General features: G+C 44.1%; 1 protein-coding gene across 4 annotated transcripts in view; it reads right to left on the bottom strand.

The window, feature by feature from the left end:
* Positions 1–22,211, bottom strand: part of LOC126470678 (retinol dehydrogenase 13-like) — a 113,799-nt gene that overhangs the window by 23,723 nt on the left and 67,865 nt on the right. For all 4 annotated transcript variants that reach the window (XM_050098678.1, XM_050098677.1, XM_050098679.1 and 1 more), the window contains exons 2-3: positions 19,003–19,133; positions 4,491–4,694 (exon numbers count right to left, since the gene is read on the bottom strand). In XM_050098678.1, the coding sequence (XP_049954635.1) occupies positions 4,491–4,694; positions 19,003–19,123 (325 nt within the window). In that variant the 5' untranslated portion in view covers positions 19,124–19,133. The remainder of the gene's footprint in view (positions 1–4,490; positions 4,695–19,002; positions 19,134–22,211) is intronic.

Here is a 22,211-nt window from a genome sequence, read left to right as displayed (position 1 = left end):
GACGAAAATGTGTCTGCCAGAGGATGTCTCTTGCCCACCCTGGAGATTTGATGAGTTTCGATGTATTACGATCATCAGAAAACCAAAAGCCCAAAAATGATACATGTAGGTATCCTGGACGACTGTGAGACGAAAGGACGAGTTGTTTCACACGATAACTCCTTGTGTATGCAATTCTTTTTAATTTATTTAATTCTAGTTTATCGATCATCCTCTTCCGCCGTTTTCGTAAGTTTCCAGGTGTTATCTATGTCTCCCTGAAGCAGTCACGGGCTGCATCCAGCAGTGTTATTCCGGGGAACATAACATTCCAAGGCAACACAGCAAACGAAACAACAAGTTGCGCTTTAATCATGCGTCAGGCTGTTCTCAGACTACAGTATCTAATGTCCTGACATTTGTTCGCATTAAAAGCAGTCGTAAGAGAATGAGGAATTCAGGTGATGTTGAAACTGGCTTTGGTTCCACGAAATCTTGGTGTCTGACAGAACTAATTGGGAGAGACTTCACCAGAGCTATAAAATTACCGTAGGCTACCACAGACTATCATAAGTAGGCTACGGTGCTTCACTTAGTAGCCTTGCTGAGTTAAGATCGTCACCATGTTACCTGTACTCTAGGTATATTGCATACGTGTCGGGCGTTACCTCATCTCGATCCCTTTGTTTGCGTTTACGATCACTATCTTACTAAATTCCCCTAGAAATCGGAATCTATGAACCGTTCAAAACTGAGTGGTGATATATGAAATTCTGGTTCTGCATAATTATCCTCCTGCTTTTACATAAAAGGAAAACGGTATTTATAATAAAATTGAAATTGTTGATGTTTAATTCAGGTTTTATTCGAAAATTGTCGAATTGTAACGCGGAACAGAGGGATGTTGTATTACGAACCTAAAAAAAATACAGTTTTATCGTACAGCAATAGAAAAAGTAATTTCCTGAAACAAAATGACAAAATAAAAAATAAAAGAAAACGTATCAAACGGCGCTTCAATACTCCGTCGAGCTTATATAAAACACGTTCTGGTATTCTTGTACAACTTTCGCACTCATCGATAAAAACAGGAAACTCTTGCCTTCGATCAGGGTGAGGAATGTTCTATTGAGAACGAAATAATAAGTATGTTTTTTTATGTCTGTGCATACAAACTGTACTTGGATCAAACGTAGCTGCTTTGGTTACCCAAAAGAGCGGAAGTTACATGGTGAACTCCTTTTTATTACTCATGGAATGCATTTTATATTTTGTAAGGGTATAAAATACGCAATGAGCGACATGAGTTATAATTATGTGCAAAACAAACAAACAAAAGACAAAGAAAAGTCATCGGATTACAGTTTCTCTCTCACACATTTATTTATGTTTCTTTTTCTACCAAAACTCCCAATACTACCGGAAATCCTGTCATTTATTACGCCATTTGTGTGCTGTACCATAATTATGGAACTGTAGGTTTGGTAGAGCTGTCTTGAAAAAGTCAGGCATCATACACAAGGAAGTTATCGTAATACGCTCTTCGTAGAATTCAGCCATCTGCCAACTTTAGTAGGGTGTGTTAAAATTCCCCATAGATTGACTCACGCTGTGATGGTATCAAAGATGTACTTAGGATGGTCAAGTAGCTCCCGGTGTGGGGACTAGTGTTGTCAAGTAGGAAAATGACGCCGAACTTGTCATGACACGCCATGTCTCTCAGTTGCTTTTTTTTTTTTTTTTTAATGTTACAATGGTCTGTGAGGCACTACTGAAATTATTGTTGTGCCTCTTTGCTTGAAATGGACTATCAATACACATTTCTTTCTCAAAATACAGTGCACAGGACTTTCTTTGAAGACATGGTTTGGGAGCATATTACATGTTCCTGGGGTGAACAGGCTCAGCACCTGGTCGCAGACGACATGACGCAACACGACTGGCTGGACTACAGGTGGTGAGTGGTGGGGATAGGGGCAACTCCCACGACAGCGCAGTTCACCAGTAGCACCTGATACTGTGGGCAAGGTACTAAACGAAGTATTGTGTCAGTCAGACAAGATCGTACAGTTGAAAATCTGGGAACAGCCATATCACTTAACTAGCATATAATTGACAGTTACTTAAAAACACATCTATGCTTATTGATCTACGCTCAGGAACACTGAACATAGGGCTCCCAAAGGGAAGAAAGATACAAACGCGAAACTTCGCAAATAACTTCACTGAGATCCGATACTCAAATGATCGAAGTTTGGTTCCAATGATCCTACTCACAGACCCTGCTGTGGCTCTGGACACCCTATTTATACGGTGATCAGCGAACGAGTCATACACAGGGTGGTCGGAAATTCCCGCTACAAACTTCTAGGACTTGTAGTGGGGAGAGAATACATAATATGTTGAACAGGAACCCATGTTCAGAAATGTACGATTTCCATGCTACAACCAATTGAAAACGTGTTGCTAATGCGACCATTTTTACAAGTAGTTGACTGGGCGTGATCCAGTAAATCACTTGTTTTACAGTTCCACTCATTAATAGACAATGAGACTACTCGTGTACTTTTTGACGGGTTCTCATCAACGTGATGCACTAATGCCTCTTCCAGTTCCGGCGTGTGGGGGCCTCCCTGGAGCGCCACAGTCACACCTGCTGCTGGTGAAGATACCCTTTCTCGAAACCGCTGCGTGATTGTGGCGAAAAGGGTACGAGATGTAGTCTGAAGTTGTGGAGAACTGTCTTGATAAAGGCGACGTGCAGCTCTTCCAATGCCGTGAGCTTCGCCATTCAGGAAGATCATGTCGGTGTTTCCTGCAAACTTGTACTCAACCATGTTGCTCCAACACTGACAGACCTGTGAATGAGGCTCAACCAGGTCAGTGAGGTAGGATAGGATGTCAAATGACATCAGCCGATCTGACGTAAGCACCCACCACTGTGACTGTCCTGTTGCAAACCTACCTAGAAAACATGTTTTCAAACGGCTGTAGCACGAAAACTGTACGTTTCCGGACATGTGTTCCTATTCAAAATATTACGTATTCACTCCCCACTACAAGTCCTAAAAGTTTGTAACGGGAATTTCCGACCACCCTGTATGTGATGATCATATCCCGACTTGAGGAGGAAGTTTGTAGGCGCATAATACAAGGTAAATGTGTTAGATGACATTTCTCACATTAAGCCAGTTTGAGAGGCGCCTGATGATCGACATGAAACCCGCAAGCTGGTCGATAAGCCATGTGGCTCATCACGTCAATTGTTAGGAGTGCTCCGTCAGACGATGCTGGACGCAGTGGACACTATATGGCATCCAAGTGTGTATGGAGCGGCCAGGAAGACGACAAGGAGGAATGACTGAACGATCGTGCGGCAAGCGATCAGGGATCCTATAGTGACTCGATCCACAATACAAGCAGATGTATGGGTGCCAGTTGTTTCACAGTCCATTTCCACATTCTTTGTGAATGCGAAGTTTCGATCCGGGCGGCCTTGTTGTGTACCGCCATTAACAATAAGACATTGGCGACTCCGCACAGTAGCGCCAAGCCAGAACGACGTGGGCTACCACAGATTGAAGAAACGTCGAGTTTAGTGATGAATCACAATTCCTGATGTGGACAGATGTTATCTGCATAGAGGTGTGGAGGCAGCTTGGTGAACGCTACAGTCCCTCGCATGCAGTCGCACGCCGCATCACCCACACAGGTAGCGTAATGGTCCCAGGGCCCATAGCCTACGGTTGCCACTCCTCTCTAATTGTGGTACTTTGAAAATTTTAGGGGCCAGAATTATGTTCATTTTTTGACCCATGTGGGACCTCTCCTGCGTGGTCCACCGGGGTACTTTTATAGCTAGATAACGCTCTTACACATACAGCTCGAGTTGCTCAAGACTTAAAACATTATGTTCCAACGGTTCTACAGCCGGACTGCTCCCCGAACTCACCCCCTATAGGTCATGTGTGGGACCAGGTGAAACACCAGACGCCCCCGTGTCATAGGAGGTGGCTGTTCAAGATTTGTTGGCCAGTCTACCTCAGAATAACATCGGATGTCTAATCATCTCGATACTGGACCGTGTTGCAGCATGCATTGCAGGAAAATGTGGTCCAATGCATTACTGATGTTACATTGTATTTGTCTACCTGTTTGTTTATTTGTCTTGATTTTGGGATCATGTAAATCTCTCATCCATATCATTACTTCTAATAAATTTCAATTTGATCGAATTCTCCCATCTTGGTCTGCTATTTTCAATGTTTCTGAGTGTATTTATGAGAAAAACACGTCACTAGGGTTCAACATGGGGCTTAGCTAACTCTATCCATCTACGTTTCAAGGCGATGTATGCCACTGGCAGGAATAGATGAATAAAATAGCCCCCCAGCATGGAAACCATACATTTCTGGCAAGTGTTTCTTATCCTCATAGGAATCTCATCCCACAGCTTATCCTCGCTGTTCAAAACCGATTCGCAACGTTTCTCGGTGGACTATTTGGCTTACCCGCGTTGTTGATGAGCAGGTGTATGTTGGGGTGCTGCTCGAGCAGGCGGCGCGCGCAGTCTCGCACCGAGGTCAGCGACGAGAGGTCCAGCCTCTGGACGCGCACCTCTCCCGCTCCCTGGTAGCCCTGCAGACGCTTGCGCAGCTCTGTCGCCGCCGCCTCCGCCTTCTGCTCGTCTCGGCACGCCAGCACAACTGTCGCTCCTCCAACCAGAAACAATGTACCAGTCAATATGTGAACTGCTTCTTCGTTTCCCTAGCGCTCATCCCATCTTGTACAGGGTTCTCTTTTCCAGCATTTGGAAAATTATGTTTCACTACTAGCTGACTGCCTGGTGTTACCAGGGTATGTATTCCTTCCAGTCTTCTATTAGCCCATCTCCTCCTGCCTCCTCTCTCGGCCTATCTCCTCCTCGCCCTCTAAGTCCATCTCCTCCTTGCCACCGTGCGAGGTAGCGGAGTGGTTAGCACACTGGACGACGGTTCAAAACCACGTCCAGTCATCCTGATTTACGGTTTCTGTAATTTCCCTAAATCAGGCAAATGCCGGAATGGTTCCATTGAAAGAGCATAGTCGATTCCCTTCCGCACCCTTTCCTCATCTGATGGGGTCAATGACCTTGCTGTTTGGTCCCCTGCCCCAAATCAACCAACCAATCCTCCTTGCCTCGCTAAGTCCATCTCCTCCTTCCCCTCCCTCTGTTCATTACCTCTTCCCTTCACTCTCTGCATGTCTATCTGCTCCTCTCTCCTTAATTTGTCCATCTTCTCATCTTCCCTTCCTTTATCCATTTCTTCATCTCCCTCTCTCTGTCTACTCCTCCTCCATCCTTCTCTCTCCAAGTCATCCCCGCCACCCCAACAGGAGGTTGCTGGTTCTTACTCCCACAGTATTTCTTTCCAGAGATTAAGTAACATGTGTACCAAGTTTCGTGATATCTGTCCAGTGGTTTAGGAGATGTGGAACATACATACATATTTATAACGTACATGGCTGTGTGGATTTAACTGTGTGGCCGGATGTCCTTCGTGACATCAATGTCGTCAAGGTAACCCAAGAGAGGGAAGTCATCATGTCGCCAACTCTCAGTGAATCGTGTAACTTTTTTGTGTTTTAACGTATTTTAACTGTTTGTTTAATCACATTCTCTGAGATGGAGTATAGAGACCAGAGCAGCAGTTGCTTGAATGAGCCAGTGAAGCTGCAAAAAAAAAAAAAAAAACTCAGGTTTGCTGTTGTATCAGTCCACTTTCGTTAATCCGCCGCTCGGATTCGATCGTGTTCTGGCGTTCTTCTCTCACTCGCAAGCTAGCGCGCTGCGCGTTATGCTATACAAGCAGGTCAAAAATCGATATATGAACTACACTGTCGGAAATGGAAAGTATTACACCATCCTCGACTGAGCGTTACCATCATTACCCCTGCATGTTCATGCCTGAGAGATACGAGCTTGTTTTCAGTACACGTACAAACGTACACACACACACACACACACACACACACACAGAGAGAGAGAAAGGGAGAGAGAGAAAGGGAGAGAGAGAAAGGGAGGGAGAGAGAAAGGGAGGGAGAGAGAAAGGGAGGGAGAGAGAAAGGGAGGGAGAGAGAAAGGGAGGGAGAGAGAAAGGGAGGGAGAGAGAAAGGGAGGGAGAGAGAAAGGGAGGGAGAGAGAAAGGGAGGGAGAGAGAAAGGGAGGGAGAGAGAAAGGGAGGGAGAGAGAAAGGGAGGGAGAGAGAAAGGGAGGGAGAGAGAAAGGGAGGGAGAGGGAGAGGGAGAGGGAGAGGGAGAGGGAGAGGGAGAGGGAGAGGGAGAGGGAGAGGGAGAGGGAGAGGGAGAGGGAGAGGGAGAGGGAGAGGGAGAGGGAGAGGGAGAGGGAGAGGGAGAGGGAGAGGGAGAGGGAGAGGGAGAGGGAGAGGGAGAGGGAGAGGGAGAGGGAGAGGGAGAGGGAGAGGGAGAGGGAGAGGGAGAGGGAGAGGGAGAGGGAGAGGGAGAGGGAGAGGGAGAGGGAGAGGGAGAGGGAGAGGGAGAGGGAGAGGGAGAGGGAGAGGGAGAGGGAGAGGGAGAGGGAGAGGGAGAGGGAGAGGGAGAGGGAGAGGGAGAGGGAGAGGGAGAGGGAGAGGGAGAGGGAGAGGGAGAGGGAGAGGGAGAGGGAGAGGGAGAGGGAGAGGGAGAGGGAGAGGGAGAGGGAGAGGGAGAGGGAGAGGGAGAGGGAGAGGGAGAGGGAGAGGGAGAGGGAGAGGGAGAGGGAGAGGGAGAGGGAGAGGGAGAGGGAGAGGGAGAGGGAGAGGGAGAGGGAGAGGGAGAGGGAGAGGGAGAGGGAGAGGGAGAGGGAGAGGGAGAGGGAGAGGGAGAGGGAGAGGGAGAGGGAGAGGGAGAGGGAGAGGGAGAGGGAGAGGGAGAGGGAGAGGGAGAGGGAGAGGGAGAGGGAGAGGGAGAGGGAGAGGGAGAGGGAGAGGGAGAGGGAGAGGGAGAGGGAGAGGGAGAGGGAGAGGGAGAGGGAGAGGGAGAGGGAGAGGGAGAGGGAGAGGGAGAGGGAGAGGGAGAGGGAGGAAGAAGAAGAAGAAAAAGAAAAGTGTGAGTACATGGTTGTGTCTAAGTTTAGTGGAATGTTGAAATGCAGCAGCCCCACAGGATATGCACATGCAACTTACCGCCATGTTCCGGACTTTGAGACAGGTCGAATAATTGGCATGAGGAACATGGGGGCGCAATCAGATCTGAGGAGGTACTGATAAATAAGCCAGTGTTAGTTATCTTGAAACTGAACTACCATGCTCTTAGTTTCGCTAATATTCCAGAGCTGTATTCAATGCTTACCATAATCCACATCGAACTGAGAAGAGTGGAGATACAGTGACGCCGCGACTTGAGAATGCAGCCACAATTTATCCCCAATCTCCTATTCATGACATTAGCTGCATCAGCTTCCAAGTCTCGTAATCATTCTCTCTTATTCCATAATGATCACCATCTTCCACGTACATGTCTCTCCAGTACTCCAAAACCATAGATTGCTGCCGTCTTCCAGCCAACCCTACATGTCCACTAATCCTCTAAAATGTTTCCAGTATTGCACAATGGCGTAATTGTTTCACAGGTAAGATTTTACAATAAAAAAAGCCCGAAACGTCAACAAGCCAATGAATCGCATTAATCTCCTTTTTTCTCCAAAAAAAAAAAAAAAAAAAGACAAAAAGACATAAAAGAGCTTGCTATGAGGCTAGTAGCCAACTATGCTCCAGCGTCCATCCATAATATAGGTCAGAGCTGTTTTCAAGTCTTTTTAGGAAAGCCAGGAGATGTTTATCTCCGCAAGCATGACACTTCACAAGCTTCCAGTGCCTATCGCCCACTGATACACTTCCGCCTTCTGGAACAAAGGCATTCCTATTTCGACGATGCACCAACCATCATACAAATGGATAATGAGCTGTCTGCCTGCAATTCCATGTGCCCAAGCGTCTTCCATCCCTCCCAGGGCAGGAGGTGGGCGCCCCACCTGATATCTGCGAAGGATAGCGCCCCTACAACCCCTCCCTCTGCCCATCGCGCAACATATTCAAGTGGCTCTGAGCACTATGGGACTTAACATCTGAGGTCCCCTAGAACTTAGAACTTCTTAAACCTAACTAACCTAAGGACATCACACACATCCATGCCCGAGGCAGGATTCGAACATGCGACCGTAGCGGTCGCGCGGTTCCAGACTAAAGCGCCTAGACCCGCTCGGCCACACCGGCCAGCGCAACATATTCCACCGGGCCTCGCCACGTGATGCGTGTCTCATGCTTCCAGCACTCCCTGCTTCTAAATTAAGCGCAGAAAACAACTAAAAGTACTCGGCATCAAGTCAGATTACAAGAACATTAAGAAAAAGAAGTGAAATTGGCACATAGTATCACAGTGATAAGTTTCTCATTAACCTAATTCAATGTCCTTCCATTTTCATGGCTGAAGGTGACCAAAGAATGAAAAGAGGTTATCCGAAGGGCTTGTCATCTTTCAGTATTATGAATTCTACGCACTGAAATGCTGTATAATATTTACTATTAACAACAGTCTTGATCACGATTTATTTTTTAAGGTGACCGGTTTCGACCACTACTGTGGTCATCTTCAGACCTACAAGTCGTATACAAAGCTTTAATTAGAGGGCTACATACATTAAAGAAAATTCATAAAGTTATAAAGCTATAAAACGATGAATTACTATTTAGTAGGAACCTCTTTCTGCTGGAAAATCACTACTGGAGAAACCAGTGCACGTCTTACTATATATAATGGAGGCTCGGCCCACTTCTAACGGCATGATGTCATTACTAACCAATGAGTCATAAGTCGAAGAACAATGTAAAATTTCTTAGTTAAAAGAACATTGTCAAGAAATAAAAATAAACACACACTAAACTTAGCTTATTAGACAGCTATTGTCAATTAAGAAGCGTTAAAATATTTAAATATGTAGGATAAATGAACTTCGGTTTGGCAGTACATGGGTTGCCCTCTCAAGGCCTGTTAGTGAACCATTTGGAACCACTGGTTGCAATGGTGAAGTTGGAAGCCGTTCCAAAGATGAGGCAGCAGGCTTCTTTCCACTGAAGTTGTTGTAAAGTCGATAGGCAAACTATTGGTTGCCATGGTGAGGATAAACGTCAGTGCAAAGATGAAGCAGCAGGCTTCTTTCTAACGAAGTTGTTGCGAAAGTGGAATGGCGAAGACTGTCACATCAGACGATGTATTACTGAGCAGCAACATGTCTTTATTGAAACGATTTTCAATGAGTAGGCTACAATAATCTTTAGCTGACATGTATACTACATGCTGCACAAATACGGTAAGTAGTAGTTGTCCATATTTATGAAATATTGTCTATGAAGTTCGGATGTAGATTGCATTTATTTATTTATTTTAAATTACATGTGACAATTTTTAAAAAGCCTTGCTTTTCCTTAAGTTGTATGCCAGTCTTATAAACAAATAAAACTAATGAAAATGGAAGGAATTTAAAATTATAATACTATGAGCCGTAGTGTCAAAAATAAAAGGATGTGAATTAGCGATATGCAGTCTAAAAGCATATAAGCAAACATTCTAAAACAGATAGTCAGTCATAAAATAATGTTTGCTGAAATAAAATTACAAAGTAAAGATAAAATATTTCTTAAAAGTCTTAATAATTTTAAAAAACGAAGGACAGAAGAGTGAACATTCTAAAGCAGATCATCGAAAAGCTCAAAGAAATGTTTGTCTCTGAATTGAAGTTGTTCGTTTAAAACATATAATGGATTACTTTTGTGAAGTGAAAAGATTTCAATTTCCTCTAAAGTATTTAGCAGTAGTTCTTTTGGCACAGTATGTAATATTTTCAAATTGTTATAAATGCAACCCTCAGAATGATTGTATCCATCAAGATGTTGACCAAATATTGGTTAGTAATGACATCATGTCGTTAGAACTGGGCGGAGCCTCCATTATATATAGTAAGACGTGCACTGGTTTCTGCAGTAGTGATTTTCCAGCAGAAAGAGCTTCCTACTCAATGGTAATTCATCGTTTTACAGCTTTATAACTTTATGTATTTTCTTTAATGTCTGTAGCCCTCTAATTAAAACTTTGTATAAGACTTGTAGGTCTGAAGATGACCACAGTAGTGGTCGAAACCGGTCACCTTAATAAATAAATCGTGATCAAGACTGTTTTAAAAAGTAAATATTTGTAACGCATTGATCACTGTCACTCCCATAATGTATTCAAAAGTAATTGCTGTATAATACATTTTAGCTATGTGGAGTGTATAGATAACTCTTTACTGAGTCTTATGCTGAATAATCTTTTGTGTATTTTTAAAACGTGTTACATAACATGTGGATGGTGACGTCAGTAACGCGTTACTTTGTACCTTGCAAAAGAAGGAAGTCTTCTACCATAGAACATGTTACATTTGCAAATGAACTGAGTTTCTTAATGTCTTAACAATTTTTGCTGTCTTTACAATGGAAATTTGTATTAGTTGCCAATAACTTCTATTTAAAAACGTTTTTAACTCTTAACTGATTTTTGATAATACTTCTTCTTAACATGATTTCACTTACTGATGTGTAGAAGAGTAACACTCTAACAAAGGAGTATGAAATGTGGTAATGACAATAATTTCTCGAATGCAACAATTTTAAATTCCAATATAATATTTGTTCCTAGGTACATAACGATGTTAGACATTGGAACAGTTTTTCACATTTGGAAAAACCTTACTTTTCTGGAGCAACGTTTTGAAATTTCATAAAAAGACTACATCACACGAAAAGTTAACGTTATCATTTCAGAATAGAATAAGAAAACATATTAAACTTCTATTAGAGGGCTGGCTAGAGGCAAAAGTCAGAAAATTGTTCCAAAGTACAACACTCTCCCCTACCATTTTCAGATTACATTAATAAACGCTTCAGCTGACTGCAGGTAGCCTGTAAAAAGCAATTTCAGTTACCCATCAAATCCAGGTTTGTTTTGTGTGTGAAAATGTAGTCAAAAATTGCTCCAGGCGGCAGCTAACTTAGGGAAAATTAACTGATATCAAAAGTTCTGCACATAAGAATATATTCTGCAAGACTCTTTGCATGGCTCATGTGTCTGGCAGAAGCTGAAGAAAACTGTACATTGGACGTTTCTTGAAAAATATACTCGCAGCAAGTCCGCATTAAGAAAGAAGAAGGAGTGCCAAAATGTACAAAATTTGCTGAACACATATATTATATTAGGAAAAAATCTGGACATGTGCGAATCAGACTGTCGCTCTGAAGGTTCCGTACAAACTTAATTATGTATATAGGTAGTACATCTATAGGTTTTGATGAGCTAGTTAGAGAGAGTAGGGGGGTAATCAGGGTTCTGAAAGAATCTCTTAGTGCAGGGTGCATACATTCAGGCGGACTCTTGATTGATTTGTGACCCACTGAACCCTCCTCTTAACCTACTGTTCTGTTAATTGATTTATCACCCCTGAAGGTTGATTTACGACCACCTGGGCATAATTCGTCCTTCTGCGAAGGGTTCCCAACACTACCTCTCTCCCTTCACCTCCCCCACCACTCTGGGAAGCTCCCTCGTCGGTACAAGCACACTTTTTTAATTGACGAATTAATTACATCGATAAATTAATTACCTCCTCCCCTCTGGTGAATCCCCCAGCCCTCCACCCCTCCCCCACCCAGATATTGGCAGTAAAGGGTCTCAGTCTCTGCTGGAGAGGAAGGATCTCATGACAGGAAATTCAAATCAGTGTCAATTACATAGCAAAGGACATACTGTTTATTTATGAAATTGAATTCACAGGAGTAGGAGCTTCCCTTTATTTGGTGGAAAAAGCTCATCGTTCTCTGCTGTTTGAGAAGATGCATGTCTTGTAAAATACATCGAAAAGAAGTAATAAAATAGATCGCTTTTTCCGACTACAGGAGGAATATCATCACAAAATCGATGTCACCATAAGTCATTGCATGTAATTATACTGTTAAAAATCTTTTAATAGCGTCTTCACACTGACCGCTGGGCAGAGACAGGACATTGCAAACCGACGTGTAAGATGCCTCACATGTTACCACACACCATTCTCTGAGAGGCAGCATTACATACGATTGGGCCCCGGAACTGCTGTTGGCTGCCGCACTGGCAGTCATATCGTGGTATTACCACATCTCAAGTGCCTACTTCCCATCACATGCCACTGCTTGGAGGAAATTTTGACCATCCTGTACAAATCAGCAGACCACAGTGTCTCTGAATATTGTGCTCCTTTCTTTTTTGTGACCGGATGACAGCCAGGTCACCCCCACAGCCATGGACCCCTTTGTTCGTGGCAGCGTCCTCTGACACATCTATTGCAGCACCTACACAACCTGCTCAGAAATACACAACTTACATACCAGGTCAGAGGAAGCAGCTGCTCTACGAGACCGCCCTGCTGTGCAGATATTGAATGAGTTAGTTCACAATATGACCAGCAGAGGACACTGGGAGAAGCAACCCTCCAACTCGTCCTCCCTCCAATTCCCTCCTCTCCTACCCCAGACACCTCTGGCTACCTCCAGTTGGACAAACCATCATGTGGCGGCAACTCTTGCTACGGGTGGCAGCATCTCTTTGATACTGATACCTCGAAAATTTCTCCTGAAACATATGATCTCTCTCTCTCTCTCTCTCTCTCTCTCTCTCTCTCTCTCTCTCTCTCTCTCTCTCAGATGGCCATTTCCTGCCTAGCGAAGTATGTCTGTCATGTGCCACACTAACCCTCGTTTGTCCTGAACAAAGCCGTGGACACCTTGTATATCCCCAGCTGTGAATGTCTTCGAAATATTCCCTCACTCTGTCAGGCTGATTGACTGATTTATTAATTAAATCGATACTCTTTGTGTGTAGGCAGTTTTTCAATGCATCCTATTGGTGGATGATACGATTGATATATTTGGTGGGATTTGATCCTGCAACTGCCCAGTTTCCAAACCCTTCTGGATTTTTTCCCTTGCCTCCAAATGGCGGATACTGGCACAGTTAAGTCATTTGGTAGGAGGTCCTTTACATTAGAGGTAGCTGAGAATTTCTGATGTCAGCTCAGCTCGTTGTTAAACCCTTAAACAATCTGCAGAGGGGCTGCATTGATATGTGTCCTCGCAGTACCACTATTGGAAACAATAAATTGATCAATCGCGAATTTGATATTGCGATAGGAATTTCAAAGCACTATATAACCGATAAGTTGGTTCTCGCCACTACCCCATGATGAAGAAGGAGTGAAAAGGGTCTACCACGTGATAAGATAGTAACAACAACAATACCACCGCAAGACAGAGTCCACTGGACTGTACTGAGAAGCAGTAAACATCATAGCTGTCACTGTTAGTTGTCTGAGATCACTGGAACGCTCATATATCCCACATGTTCATGTCCCAATGTCGACATGCAGCACCCTAGGCTAGGGGTCATGTATCAATATTTGATTCCTACTGAATACACAAATTCACGATTGCAAAGCACGCGCCATTCGCCAACTGCCAGGTGGTCAAACACACGCCAACCATGAGAGACCCACATCTGCACCGGCCATGCAGGCAGCTGCACACCCATCCCCCGGCATCCACATTCACTGCGTACTGAATGATCAGAGGTCGGAGAGAAACTGTCACCAAGCAGTCAACCAAACAATTTAGATGGAAGGAATTATTGTCCAGCGCAAAGACCTTTCATACTGCATCTTCTCATGCAATACACTCATCCAATCCCATTGTCACTCAACCAGTGTACTGGCTAGTTCATTATTCAGCTATCCAGCGGGCACCATAAAGGCTGCTGCACAGGACTTGTCCCCGAAGCTGTGTGGAAGAGGTGACCAGGCGTCCAAATAGCACTTGTAATGCATTCAATCTTGATACCTTGTAGACAGTGTCACAGAGGTTCTACAATATATCCACATGGTTATAGGCAAGGGAGGATGATGGTTGATTGAGAATGATCACATACAGTAGATGGTGTGCTATGTGAGGAGTCAGTAAAAAAAATGCAACGCTACATTGAAGTCGTTGTTATATGTCGCAATATGTTTTGTCAATAAGAAATATCGCCTCTGTCTTGGTTTTTTTCTACCGCACTGTGTGGTAAAAAAGAGTGTGGCGTCGTACATAGCCGTTGTCATACATTGCTTGGCTGTGTTACAGCGGAAAAACAATGTATGAATCTGCTTACGAAGCTGTGACACAAGAAACCTCTGCTGTGCATGCTAGTCTTTGGGATATGGTCTTCTTCCATACAGGTGATGAAACTTTACACAGGTCTATGGGAGCGACTTTGATCACTCTCACCTGTTCCAATGAATCATATGTTTAATTGGATCAAAACATATGGTCGATGCTGACACATGGACTGCATTTGTTTTCGATATACCGGAAGAAAGAGAGACAGGAAAATCTCATCGAGTTCTCTACCAGGTGACGTTAGTATGGTACGGAGCTTAAAAGTTTGGCAGTATATAGTTTGTAGTTTTTCCCTGTTGGATGGTACAAAATAACGTCGGGAGAAAGAAAGAGATATATCTGGGTGACAGATGTGAATGCACCCTGAAGGACTCATATCTCCTTGGACTGCAGTACCTGTATGTAATTTGGAAACGCACCGCAATACAGTAGCGAAATCTTCGTTTTTCTTCTAGTTCCCGTATCATGTGAAGTCTTCCCGATTTTCGTGGTAAGAAACGCCACCATAACTGCTTGTGCTATCTTTTCTATTGCCTCATGTTGCAGGAGAAAGCTTCGTTTGGCGCTGCTCTTACACATTGTACACGACTGGCAGAGCTGTGACCAATTTTCCCATCTCTACCGAGTGGTCAAAACACGGTCTTGACTTATTATCTCAGTTCACCCTGTTCTCCATGGAATGCAGAAGGTGGTAGATTAAGCACTCTCCGACTTCCAATCAGTTCCGACTTAAATTGGAACAATCACATGGACAAAGCTGTAGGGAAAGGGAGGGTGGGGCAGAAACTAAGGAACAGTAACAAGTTCCAGGGAGACTATCTAAAAACACTCTAGAGTTTTGCTGTATGGGGTCCTTAGCAAGTAGGTTCGAAAAAAGTGCCACGAATATGATTCACCAGTGTATTTAACAATTAAAAGCATCTCCATAGAAACCAGCGCAAGTGTGTGGTTGAATGGAGAGACTTTATTCCAGATCGTAGACAGCGTTTCCGGGGCAAAGCGCAACACTATACATCTGAAAAGCCAATGTACTGATCATAGGATTTTGTAAATTTTTACGACTTCAATGTCTACATCTACATGGATACTCTGCAAATCACATTTAAGTGCCTGGCAGAGGGTTCATCGAACCACCTTCACAATTCTCTATTAATTCCAATCTCTTATAGCGCGCGGAAAGAATGAATACCTTTATCTATCCGTACGAGCTCTGATTTCCCTCATTTTATCATGGTGATCCTTCTTCCCTATTGGTGATTGGAATTTCGTGAGAAGATTCCGTCGCAACGAAAAACGCCTTTCTTTTAATGGTGTCCAGCACAAATCCTGTATCATTTCTGTGAAACTCTCCCCATATTTCGCGATAATACAAAACGTGCTGCCCCTTTTTGAACTTTTTCGATGTACTCCGTGAGTCCTACCTGGCAAGGATCCGACACCGCACAGTAGTATTCTAAAAGAGGACGGACAAGCGTAGTTTAGGCAGTCTCCTTAATAGGTCTGTTACATTTTCTAGGTGTCCTGCCAATAAAACGCAGTCTTTGGTTAGCCTTACCCACAACATTTTCTCTGTGTTCCTTCCAATTTAAGTTGTTCGTAATTGTAACACCTAGGTATTTAGTTGAATTTACGGCTTTTAGATTAGACTGATTTATCGTGTAACCGAAGTTTAACGAGTCCCTTTTAGCACTCATGTGGATGACCTCACACTTTTCGTTATTTAGGGTCAACTGCCACTTTTCGCACCATTCAGATATGTTTTTTAAATCGTTTTTCAGTTTGTTTTGATTTTATGATGACTTTATTAGTCGCTAAACGACAGAGTCATCTGCAAACAACCGAAGACAACTGCTGATTTGAAGCATTGCTTTTATTAAATGATTCCTCACATAGCACACCATCTACTGTATGTGATCATTCTCAATCAACCGCAATCCTCCCTTGTCTATAACCTCATGGATATGTCGCAGAACATCTGTGATACTGTCTACAAGGCATCGGATACATTCAAGAGCCAAAGAAACTGGTTCAGCTGGCTAATATCGTGTAGGGCCCCCGTGAGGACTCAGAAGTGCCGTAACAGGACGTGGCACGGAGTAGACTAATGTCTGAAGTAGTGCTGGAGGGAACTGATACCATGATTCCTGCAGAGCTCTCCATAAATCCGTTTAAGTACAAGGGGATGCTCACGAAAGTGTCACCTGTCGGAGTCGTATCTAGACGCATCAAGGGTCCCATATCACACCAACTACACAAGCTCCACACCATTACAGAGCCTCCAACACCTTCAACAGTTACCTGCTGACATGCAGTGTCCATGGATTCAGGAGGTTATCTCCATACCCACACACATCCATCTGCTCGATACACTTTTCATCTTTCCAAACACCACATTACAAATGTGTCTTCAGCATAAGTCCTTTCTTTTACAGAAAGCCAAACTGGCACCACTGTTTCTGTCGCACTTAATACTTCGGAAACGTGATAATTACAATAAAATAACCGAAATCCGAATGTAGAGTTGAGGTATTTGTAGGGTTCTGAACTTTATTTGGTAAAAACAGCACCCTTATGGGATCACTTTGTTATCTATCTGTTAAGACCCTTTTGTCTGAGGGAAAGATAGTGGTACCACACACAAAATTTAAGTTTCTAATTCCTTGCAGTCAAAAGATATGGCTTTCTATGTCACACATTTTGATACTCCCAAATAGAAAGGTAATGGGAATTCTGAGACAGTTTGTTAGAGCAGGCTGCATATATTCAGGGGCAAACGTGATTGATTTATGACCCCTCCCCCTTCCTATAACATACTGGTCTGTTAACTGATTTATGACCCCTGGTGTCGTCTAATTAACAGCAGCATGCTCGACAAGACTAATCACGCCAAGAGCATGTATGTATGATGCATTACTTACTAGTATATTTGTTTCTGTATCGTCGATATGCAGCTACGAGGGGTAATAACAACATCTTAATTATGAACACATAAAAATAATATTACGTAATTCTTTTGTATTTGCCTGCAGATACATGTCTGGAGTCCTGGCACACAATGAGAGTCGCACGCCTTAGTACCGTAGGACGCCACTAGACAACCTCAAAAAGAAAAAAAAAAGAGAGAGAGAAAACCACGCAGACTACTGGTAATGTGAAGGTGGGTTAACAGATTACGCCATGTTGTCTGGAACCCTCTAGCGGTGTGCTATGGTACTAAGGTGCGGGAATCACATCGTGAAACAGGGCCGCAAGCATGTACCTGCAAACAAACAAAAATACTTACGTAACTTTATGGATTGTATTTGTTGTTAGTTCGCCGATTTTAGTAGGAATATTTAATTTTTCTGCTTTACTCCAACGCATATCGGAACTCCATAAAGCACATCTTTTTTCCGTCTTCTTTTGGCCATGAAATGTTCCTCTTCTGAAACGGAGAAAATCTTCCACATTTGCACTTACGATTTTACTGCCAGGCGGAAAATTTTGCGCCTTATTCTGGGAGTCCGGTAATGGCTACGCCGAGTAAAATTGGCGGCAATTGTCCACTAAACTGAGTAGACATGGGATAGAGCTACTCGCATATACACGTGGTAGTACTGTCACTTTCATAAGGGATAATGTGGTCACTGTACTCAGGTTTCCGACGTGATTATGGCCGCACAACAAAAATTAACAGACTTTGAACTCGGGTTGGCAGTTGGACCTAGATGCATGGGACATTCCGTTTCGAAAATCGTTAGGGAATTCAATATTCTGAGATCAATAGTGTCAAAGAGTGTGTCAAGAAAACCAAATTTCAGGCATTACCTCTCACCACGGACAATGCAATGGCCGACGCCCTTCACGTAACTACTGAGAGCAGCAACGTTTGCCTTGAGTTGTCAGTGCTAACAGACAAGCAACACCGCGAGAAAGAAGAGCAGAAATCAATGTTGGACGTCCGACGTATCCGTTAGGACAGTGCGTTAATGGGCTGCGGCAGCTGATGACCGACGCGAGCATATTTGCTAACAGTAGGACATCGCCTGCAGCGTCTGTTCTGGGCTCATGACCCTATCGGTTGGACCGTGGACGATTGGAAATCGTGGTCTGATCAGATGACTCCTGACTTAAGTTGACAAGAGTGGGTGGTAAGGTTCGAGTGTAGCGCAAACCCCACGAAGCCATGGACAAAAGTTGTGAACAAGGCACTGTGCAAGTTGACGGTGGCTCCATAATGGTGTGGGCTGTGTTTACACAGAATGGACTGGGCACTCTGGTTTAACTAAGCCGATCATTGACTGGAAATGGTTATGTTCGCCTACACGGAGATCATTTGCGGCCTTTCATGGATTTCATGTTCCCAAATAGCGGTGTCATGTCACCGGACCCCAGTTGATCGTTATTGGTTTGAAGAACATTGTGGACAATTCGGGCGAATGATTTGGTCACCCAGCTCTCCCTGAATGGTTCCCATCGATCATTTATGGAACGTAATCGAGAAGTCAGTCTGTGTCCAACATCCTGTACCGGCAACACTTTCGCAATTATGGACGGCTAAAGAAGTTGCATGGCCCATTATTTCACCAGGGGACTTCCAACGACGTCTTGAGTCCATGCCACGTCGAGCTGATGCACTGCACCGGGCAAAAGGTCTGACACGATGTTTGGAGGTATCCCATGACTTTTGTCACCTCAGTGTATAGGCAATAGCTAAATGCGGAGCGACTACAAAATGTAATGTAAGGGACAGAATATCGTGGTATCCAGATGGACTGCGATGGAAGCCTACCTCTGCGTGCCAGGTCCATCGCTGTCTCCTTGCCAATGCCTGTATTGGCGCCAGTGATGATGGCCGTCTTGCCGTCTAGCCGAGCCTTGCTGCGACACCGTGAACTGAACAAGCCACCCATCGTCTTCCAGCTGCAAAGAAAAATTAGATATGAAGCAGCACACCACACTTACTGTGAACCACACATCCTCTTCATAAAGAGTATATTTCAATCTCTCTCTCTCTCTCTCTCTCTCTCTCTCTCTCTCTCTCTCTCTCTCTGTGCGTGTGTGTGTGTATGTGTGTGTGTCAGGGACAAATGCAAAAATTTTACACTAAATTTATATACTCTTAACGTTACCGAAGTCTCCAGAATTTTAACAAATGCTATGCATAAACCATGTGAGGTTACACTGGCGGCAATATAATGCTAAGCTACACTTTGAGAATTTTAAATAATTAATGTAATCTGTGGTGTGTGATCAGGATCTACATCAGTGTCATCAATAAATGGATTAATGTTGTTATTTACATACTAGCTAAATAGCTGTGTCATTGAATACAGGATTTCATGATAACTGCCTTGTTTCCTCTATGGCGTAGCATTCTTTTCATCCAAAGATAAGAAGAAAGCTGCGATAAGACAAAACAATGTATATAGCTGTCAGCACTTTCTAGCGGTAGACATGCGAACTGCATGGTATCAGCATGTAGTGCGGCTGAAACCAAAACAGAGAAAGTGATCAAATTTTCACGAAACTGCTCGTTAGCAGTTTCTCCTGTCCACCCTTTCAATTTGCCAGAGCCACCCTTGTACAGTCTTAAAGACGACTGTCTGTCAGTTTAATTCAACTATCAGATTTCATTACGTTAAACGCTGAAAACGCTGCCTCACATAGATTCGTCGATACAAAAAAACGAGGTAACATACGATTCCACTTTTACTGAGTTAAGGTGGGTATTTACACTCACTAATTTCCAAAAGCTATTTTCATTGTATTAGAAAATTTCTTACTCCTCAACTCACTATCAACTGTTGCTTCTGATTTGAAGTCTATAACAACTGTTGCAAATTGGCAGTTTTAGCTGTGGCTAAACTAGCATTACATATCAAACATACACTGATAAGCCAAAACATTATGACCACAGCCCACTGCGACGTTTGATGGCGCCTGGTGGCACTGAGGGTAAGTGACGCGGAAACTAAAGTATGTAAGTGGAGAAGACATGGGCGGGGGAGCACCCTAGCGACCGACGATGCTGGCTGCAAATGGGGAAATCCATTGAGATGAGCTACTTAGACAACGGGCAAATTGTTGTCACGCATAGCCTGTGAACTAGTATCTCGAAAACGACGAGGTTGGGCAAATGTCCACCTGCTAATGTCGTGAGTATCTATGGAAGGAGGTAGAGGAGCAGTCAAATGCTACTAGGAGCTAAATGGTTGGGCGTCCAATACCCCTCATAGAATGTGGGGTTCGGAGGCTTGCTGCTCTGTAAAGTAGGATAGATGGTGATCTGTGACATCTTTGCCGGAAGAGCACAATGCAGGTGCACGCACAGGTGTGTTGGGGCAAATTGTTCATCGTTCATTATTGAACATGGAGCTCCACAGCAAGCCATCCTTACGTGTTCACATGTTAACCCAACGACATCATCAATTACGATTGCCGTATGTATAGGACTATTGGGATATGATCGTCGATCAGTGGAAACGTGACGGCTCTTCGCCTGAACCACATTTTTGCTACACTAGGTCGATAGTCACCTTCACAAACGCCGCCATTTAGGTGAACGGCGGCTCGAAACGTGCAATGCGCAATGCATGCAAGCTGCCGGGAGCAGTATTAAACTATGGGGCACATTCTCCTGCGCTTACATGGGACTTGTATTGGTAATCGAAGACACGCTGACAGCTGCGATCCACCTACATCCCTTCACGCTTGATATCTTTCCCAACGGCGATGTCATCCTTCACCAGTATAATTGTCCGTGTCTCGGAGCTAGAATTGCGCTACAATGGTTTGAGGAGCATTATAGTGAACTCACGTTGAACTCACGACGACCAAATTCACCTGATGTAAAGCCTATGGAAACCATCTAGGTCACTATCAATCGCCACCACCACGTACGCCAATCGGCGGCTCATTATTGACGTGAAATGCATGACGTCTGCGTTGACACCTAATGCCACATACCTCCACAAACCAACCAACAAACTGTCAGCTCCGTAATACGCAGAATCAATTATATACAGGGTGAGTCACCTAACGTTACCGCTGGATATATTTCGTAAACCACATCAAATACTGACGAACCGATTCCACAACCGAACGTGAGGAGAGGGTCTAGTGTAATTGTTTAATACAAGCCATACAAAAATGCACGGAAGTATGTTTTTTAACACAAACCTACGTTTTTTTAAATGGAACCCCTTTAGTTTTGTTAGCACATCTGAACATATCAACAAATACGTAATCAGTGCCGTTTGTTGCATTGTAAAATGTTAATTACATCCGGAGATATTGTAACCTAAAGTTGACGCTTGAAACCCCCGACGTTCAGTTGCGTGTTGTAACAAACACGGGCCACGGTCGGCGAGCAGCATCTGCAGGGACATGTTTACGATGACGACCGTGTTTACGCGTGTGGCTGTAGTCCACTGTCGTGGTTTGGTCTAGCTGTCGCAGTGTCCGCATGTAGCACTTGCTGCTATTGTTATTCTGCATTCGTCTCCGCACGCAGACCAACTGTAGTACACCGTGTTACCAGACGTCTGTGATAGTGTAGTTTTGTAGGAACTGTGACCATGATGTATTCGAGCTCTGAAAAGGCGGAAATGATACTCATCTATGGCGAGTGTCGACGAAATGCAGCTGAAGCCTGCAGGGTGTATGCAGAACCGGTACCCGGACAGAGAGCATCCAACGTGCCGCATATTGCAAAACATCTACCGCCAACTGTATGCAACAGGTATGGTCGAAGCACGCAAACGGGTCCGTAACAGGCCCGTCACAGGAGAAGCGGGTGCAGTTGGTGTGTTAGCTGCTGTTGCCATGAACCCACACATGAGTACACGGGACATTGCGAGAGCCGGTGGACTGAGTCAAAGTAGTGTCATGCGCATACTGCATCGTCAACGCTTTCATCCGTTTCACGTGTCGCTACATCAGCAATTACATGGTGATGACTTTAATCATCGAGTGCAATTCTGTCAATGGGCATTAACA

The sequence above is a fragment of the Schistocerca serialis genome, chromosome 3 (genome assembly GCF_023864345.2).
Source record: "Schistocerca serialis cubense isolate TAMUIC-IGC-003099 chromosome 3, iqSchSeri2.2, whole genome shotgun sequence".
NCBI lineage: Eukaryota > Metazoa > Arthropoda > Insecta > Orthoptera > Acrididae > Schistocerca > Schistocerca serialis.
This window is presented reverse-complemented; position numbering and strand designations above follow the sequence as displayed.